The sequence below is a fragment of the Notolepis coatsorum genome, assembly GCF_963971535.1.
Source record: "Notolepis coatsorum genome assembly, chromosome: 4".
Classification (NCBI taxonomy): Eukaryota; Metazoa; Chordata; class Actinopteri; order Aulopiformes; family Paralepididae; genus Notolepis; species Notolepis coatsorum.
The window spans coordinates 102,466,342-102,473,841 of NC_140168.1; the positions used below are offsets into that span (position 1 = coordinate 102,466,342).

The 7,500-nt window shown below is 46.8% G+C and overlaps 1 protein-coding gene across 1 annotated transcript in view; it reads left to right on the forward strand.

The window, feature by feature from the left end:
• Window positions 1-2,125: 2,125 nt before the first annotated feature.
• Window positions 2,126-7,500, forward strand: part of LOC311226629 (zinc finger transcription factor Trps1-like) — a gene marked incomplete at its 5' end in the record, with an annotated part of 19,550 nt that continues 14,175 nt past the window's right edge. The window contains one exon of the mRNA XM_084312047.1: window positions 2,126-2,167. Coding sequence (XP_084168173.1) covers window positions 2,126-2,167 — 42 coding nt within the window. The remainder of the gene's footprint in view (window positions 2,168-7,500) is intronic.

Here is a 7,500-nt window from a genome sequence, read left to right on the forward strand (position 1 = left end):
CAACCTGTTCCTCTCCTCCCAATCACGGGCGCCCATCCCCTCTCTTTCTTGGCAAACCATATGTTACATCCCATAGTAAAAGTTTTATACGCTCTACACACAATTATCACATCTTGTAAAATGGAGAGAGAGAGAGAGAGAGAGGAGATAGAGAAAGAGAAGGGGAAGATAAAGAGAGAGAGGGGAGGGAGAAAAGGGGGGTGGGGCGAGAGAGGGGGGGTTGGGGAGAGAGACAGAGAGAGAGAGAGAGAGAGAGAGAGAGGAGAGAGAAGAGAGAGAGAGAAAGAAAAAGAGAGAAAAAGAGAGAGAGACAGAGAGAGAGTATCTATTAGGACGGTTATGTAATCAGAGAGAGTGTAACTATTAGATGATGGGAATCAGAGAGAGAGTATCTATTAGATTATGTATTCAGATAGAGTTGATCTATTAGATTTAGGGATGTCCGATATTATCGGCCGATATTGGCATTAAAATGTGATATAGAAAAATATCGGTATCGGTTTTTCAAAAAAAATTAAAAAAAATCTTTTTCTTTTTTTACATTCCTATAACCTTTATTTACCCAGGCAAACAAGTAAGAACAAATTCTGATTTTATTTATTGTCAAAAGTATGCATTATGTTCCACAACAAGAGATATGTAATGTTAATTACCTGAAATTATTAAGTTTTTTTGGGGGGGGGGGGGGGGGGGGGGGACCCTGCATATATCGGTATCGGTTGATATCGGTTATCGGAAATTAAGAGTTGGACAATATCGGTATATCGGTATTGGTATAGACTAGAGTGTAACTGTTAGATTATGTAATCAGACTAGAGTGTAACTATTAGATTATGTAATCAGACTAGAGAGTATCTATATTAGATCAGTGTTTCCTGTGGTCCGGGAGGGTATTGCAGGTGGTCCGTGGGGAAAAAACCTAAATAAAATAGAAAATAATAGAAAATGTATATAATATAATGTGTAATATAAAACATGGTATTATAGTTTGTTATTCTCTCAAATTCGGCTAATCATCATTATCATAGTGGCACTTGTGTGTGACGATAGTTTTAACCGACACTCCCTCTCCCTCTCCCCGCTCTCTCTCTCTCTCTCTCTCTCTCTCTCTCTCTCTCTCTCTCTCTCTCTCTCTCTCTCTCTCTCTCTCTCTCTCCCTCTCTCTCTCTCCCTCTCTCTCTCTCTCTCTCTCTCTCTATCTCTCTCTCTCTCTCTCTCTCTCTCTCTCTCTCTCTCTCTCTCTCTCTCTCTCTCTCTCTCTCTCTCTCTCTCTCTCTCTCTCTCTCTCTCTCTAGTAGCCCAAATTACACTATAAAAACGAACTGGATAGTTGATTTAACTTCATTAGCTGAAATATTCTAAAATCATTAATTCTGCTATGAGCGTAAATGTGTGTGTGTGTGTGTGTGTGTGTGTGTGTGTGTGTGTGTGTGTGTGTGTGTGTGTGTGTGTGTGTGTGTGTGTGTGTGTGTGTGTGTGTGTGTGTGTGTGTGTGTGTGTGTGTCTGTATTAGATGATTTATTCAGAGAGTGTAACTATTAGATTATATAGCCATAGAGAGTGTATCGAATAGATTATGTGATCAGAGAGGAAGAGAGAGAGACAGAGAGAGAGAGAGAGGAATCAGAGGAGACGCTCCAAGCTGCACTGGAATGTACAGACTGGAGTGTGTTCCGCGATAACACAGATAACATTAATGAATACACAGAGACAGTACTGGACTTTGTTCGTACTCTGGTGGAAGAAACAATCCCCACTACCACAATTAGAGTTTACCCAAATCAAAAACTCTGGTTAGACAAATCTGTCCGTGAAGCTCTGCGCGCACCACAGCACCACAGCATACAACGCCGGGCTCGTGGCAGGCAACATGAATGACCACAAGGTGGCGCGATACAACGTAAGGAGGACAGTAATAGAAGCAAAACGGCGCTACAGGAATAAAATTGAACTTCAGTTTGAACAGGCTGACTCCAGAGCTATGTGGCAGGGCCTCAAAACGATGACAGATTACAAAGGCACCTCCCTCAAACTGAACAGTGACATCTCCTTAGCAAATTATCTCAATACCTTCTATGCAAGGTTTGAGGCTGGGAATAACAACACCAGCCTACAAGCCACAGCAATGAAGGGGGGGGGTCTGCCTGACGGAGACTCGGTGTTCAGGGTAACAGAGCATGAGGTGAGGCGGACCTTTAAAAAGTGAATATCAGGAAGGCAGCAGGACTGGACGGCATCCCCCGGCCGCGTCCTAAAAGTCTGTGCCGACCAACTGGCCCCAGTATTCACTGACATATTTAACCTGTCCTTGGAACAGGCTGTCATCCCCACCTGCCTGAAGAAGTCCACTATCATCCCTGTACCTAAAAAATCCAAGCCTGCTTGCCTCAACGACTACCGCCCTGTAGCTCTCACCTCCATAGCCATGAAGTGCTTTGAGAAGCAAGTAAAGGGCTACATCTGTTCCTCCCTCCCCATCAACCTGGACCCCCTGCAATTTGTATACCGCCCCAACAGGTCCACGGAGGACGCCATAGCCCATGTGCTGCACACAGCAGCATCACTGTTACGACCCTGGCTCATGGGTACGCAACCTATGTGTAATCAACACCAAAACCCTGTGCTCTAACTCAAAAATGCTACTAAACAAAGGAACTACTAATATAACTATAAGCTAATGTACTGGTAACCCAACGGACAAGGACTGTAAGAACCTGACAGCTCTTTCACTAGGCACAGACAGTGCATGTGTGTTTCTGGGTCTGCCTTTGAAGCTCCCCAGCAGGTAACCAATCAGCACTAATTGGCTAATTGGCAGCCCTCACCTACATGCCCTGGTTGACACAGGAGTGACCAGCCTCTAGTACGTAACACCTCCCCCACCAAACTGGTTGCCCAAGAGGCAACCACTACACAACAAACCATAAACAAAACAAAAACAACTGTGACCCCTTAGGTGTCAGGGCCTCTACCACAACAGCAATAACGGGTACCACAAACACCGGTACTATGATCGTGAGAGGGCGTCTGCTAGCACGTTGTCCCTCCCACGAATGTGGCGAATATCCAAGTTATACGCCTGGAGGAACAAACTCCATCGCATCAAACGATGGTTCGAATTCACCATGCTGCGAAGAAAAACCAAAGGGTTATGGTCTGTATACACAACAAGGGGCAAACTGGAGGATCCAACGTAAACATAAAAATGGTTCAAGGCAAGAACCGGGTCGGCCCCTGTCGAACACGACCACCGATACCGATCTGTCAAAATTATACTGCAAACCAAAATCAACCTGAGAACTGCGGCTTAACAGAACAGACCACAGCACAACAAAACCATAAATCACTGATACCACCACCGCACCCATATCCATCCCACCTGGCACTGGGCAGTTCAGGATACTGCACACCGTGAACATCCAGAGTAGGCTGTACCGCCTCAGGTACAGCCCCAGTGTACCGGGAACCTGGCAGTACGACAGCCACCATAACGTCTGGAACACCATCTAAAATGGCGTCACCCAAAATAACTTTGTCCTGATCAAAATCAAAATGGCTGCCACTCAACAGACCAGGTCGCGAAGGCGGCTCCTGCTCCACAGGACACAGGTAACTAGGTTGACCATCACACCTAGTGCATGGCAGAGAATCAGTGTGGACATGTGGATCAATGTCAGAATCATCAACTGACATACTGGGACCATCCCTGCCCACAAGTGAAACATTAGGGACAATAGAGCTATTGTGGGAAGGCTGGCAGCCTAAATCAAGCTTAGTAGCCCCTCCAACTAGAACGGTGTCACATGAAAAAACAGCACCTCTCATAGCATCCTTCCCACACTCCTCCTCCAATTCGTTCGTGGCCTCAGCCACCGTACAGGCTGGGAAGACCTTGAGACATTGCGCTGCCATATCATCTCCTGTCACATGCTTCTCCGGCACGCCTGTCAACTCTGGTTTCACCACCGGGCCTAACACAAAACCACAATCAAGAGAATAATTATGCAGAGGTACATCCACAGTGTGCTTTCCAAAATTCTCAACAGGTGCACCTTTTAATTCAACAAAGAATGTGTCACTAAGTGTAATGTCCCAAGTCGAAGTATCAACAACATCACTTTTGTCCTTTGACATTTCTCGTGCCACAGCACACACCGGAAACACTCCTGGATGTTTCTGTGCCAGCTCATAAGAGACCTCAGAAACCACAGGAATGGGAGTTACAACCGGAGTAGCCAACACTTTGTCACCAGCCAAATCATTCCCTAGAATGAAGGACACCCCCTTTATGGGAATGTAAGAACATACCCCCACAACAACATTGCCTGATACTAAGGGAGAATTGAGCGTGACCTCATGCAAAGGTGCATCCACAAATCCACCCCCAAAGCCCTGAACAACGACATCGGAATGCAAAGAAGAGTTTGATGAAAATGGCAAAACCCCCTCCAGAATGAGGGACTGAAAAGCACCGGTATCTCTCCAAATTGTTATAGCCTGTTTGGACTCTAGTGCATTAGTCAGGGAAACAAATCCATTCATCCTAAACCTTGAGGAACCCTCGAGCTCTTTGTCCACACGTTTGATACCTTCCCCATCCCCATCTAACGTTGGCATAGGCGTCCTGCATATGGTTTCTACCAGAGCCACGGTTCTGACATTTTTCTGCTCAAGCACCGGGCATCCAGCAACGATATGACCAGGTTCCTTACAGTAAAAACAGATAATCCCTTCTGGGAATGCACCAGCAGAACCACCCCGCCTAGGAGGTGAAGTTAATTGACCAGCAGACACAGGTTTTGGGAAACGGCCCCCCTGAACAGGACGCCTATCCCCGGACTCAACACGGTAGTCCTCCAAAAACACGGACTTGTGTGTCAACACAAACTCATCGGCGAAGACAGCGGCGTCGCCTATCTTCGATACCCCACGCTCATTTAGATGTGTGGAAACGGTATCAGGAACACATCTTTTAAATTCCTCTAGGAGAATCAACTGCCTAAGCTGCTCTCTTGACTCTGCCTTCTGAGAAGTGCACCACCTGTCAAACAGGTTCTCCTTCTCCCTTCCAAACTCAACATAAGACTGCCCCTCGGACCTACGATAACCTCTAAAACGCTGACGATAGGCCTCAGGGACCAACTCATAAGCCCTCAAAATGGAAGCTTTAACCAGCTCATAATCAGCGCTTTGTTCAAGGGACAGAGCAGTGTAGGCTTCTTGTGCCCTACCAACCAAAACACATTGCAGCAGCAGTGTCCAGGCGGTATCAGGCCACTTCAATGTGGTTGCCACCCGTTCGAAAAGGGGAAAATATCTTTCCACGTCTTTCTCAAAAAATGGTGGCACCATCCTGATATTCCTGCCTACATCAAACCCGGAACGTGACTCTGGATGCAGAGCACCCGCCTGCAAGGCAGCATACTTATATTCAAGCTCCTTCTGTGCACGCTCGTGCTCCAGCAACAGTTGTTTCTCCTTAAACTCACGCTCATGCTCACGCTCCTCTTTCCTCTCTCTCTCCTTAAGCTCACGCTCCTCTTTACTCTCTCTCTCCTTAAGCTCACGCTCCTCTCTCCTCTCCTCACGCTCTCGCTCTAGCTGCCTTTCCTTAAACTCCAACTCCCTAATCCTCCACTCACCCTCTATACCAGGTAATAGCGGAGACGCGCCAGACGATGGAGGCTCCTCCACCCTCTCCTCAAGCACCTGTTCCCTAATGAGCAAAACCCGCAAAGCACCCAAGGCAGATGGTTTCAAACGTTTCTCACTGGGAGTAAGCTCGACCTTGTAGTGCACAGCAAGCTCGAGCAGTTGTTCTTTGGAAAATGTGTCTAATAAGTCATGAGACGGGCGATCAACAAAGTCCCTGATGGAAGCCATTGTCACTGAACTAGACACCCCAAGCTACACACCCAACCTCACAGACACGAAGAACCACTAACGAACCACGAAGACGCCCCCAACGAACCACTGAAGAACCACGAAGAACCACTGAAGAACCATGAATAATGCTAATTGCCAACAATAACAACCAGAATGGAACACGGTGGAAATGTGAGCTCTACGGAGCGCACCTTTCCAGGTTGCACAAAAAAAAAAAAAAAAAAAAAAAAAAAAAACACACCCATCCTAAATAGACGTGTCATACACGCAGGGTGTTAGGTGCTACCAGGTATGCTCACCAAACACTCAAACAAACAAAATAAATCCAACAAAAAAAAATCCCAAACAGGTGCGCCTTCTAACCTGATGTGACCACATATGCTTCTACGTCTAAACTGCAGAAAAAACCGGCCTACCACATGTCTACGCTAAGAAACACTAAATCAAGCCCTACCACACTACCTGTGTTTCCTGGCCGCCCTAATCTACCTACCCTTAAACTAATGCCCTGTAGACCTAACTTTCTTCAACCACACCTGCTACCAGTCAAAGATCATATACAATCATTTCATTGACCGCCCCAGGAGTACGTGGTGCACCGGACGCTAACCCACAACCAGAAAATAATGTCCCTATCTACATGTGGTGCCTACTAAACTATATATTTTAACAGCATAAGTAGTCACATCAAATTACAAACAAATACGGCATACTCACCTGTTTGATGAAATGGCTCAGCCCCCACGCTACACCATGTGTAACGAACACCACCCAAACCATAATATGATGACACCCTGTGCAACACAAAAAAAAAATCACCAAACAAAGTTCTAGGGGTAAAAGATCCCGGATGAGCGCCCAACTGTTACGACCCTGGCTCATGGGTACGCAACCTATGTGTAATCAACACCAAAACCCTGTGCTCTAACTCAAAAATGCTACTAAACAAAGGAACTACTAATATAACTATAAGCTAATGTACTGGTAACCCAACGGACAAGGACTGTAAGAACCTGACAGCTCTTTCACTAGGCACAGACAGTGCATGTGTGTTTCTGGGTCTGCCTTTGAAGCTCCCCAGCAGGTAACCAATCAGCACTAATTGGCTAATTGGCAGCCCTCACCTACATGCCCTGGTTGACACAGGAGTGACCAGCCTCTAGTACGTAACAATCACACCCGGACAAGAGGCAGGGGAACTATGTGAGAATGCTATTTATCGACTACAGCTCAGCATTCAATACCATAGTCCCCTCCAAACTCATAGCCAAGCTCAGGGACCTGGGCTTGAACTATGACCTCTGCCAGTGGGTCTTGGACTTCCTGACGGGCAGACCCCAGGTGGTGAGAGCAGGCAACTGCACCTCCTCATCCATCACCCTCAACATAGGGGCCCCCCAGGGCTGTGTTCTGAGTCCCCTCCTCTACTCCCTGTACACACATGACTGTGTGGCACAGCGGAACAACAACACAATCATCAAATTTGCTGACTACACAGTAGTGGTGGGCCTGATCTCTGCAAAAGACGAGAGGGCCTACCTGGAGGAGGTCAAGGTCCTGGCGGGATGGTGCCAGGAGAACAGCCTCTCCCTGAACGTCAGCAAAACAAATGAG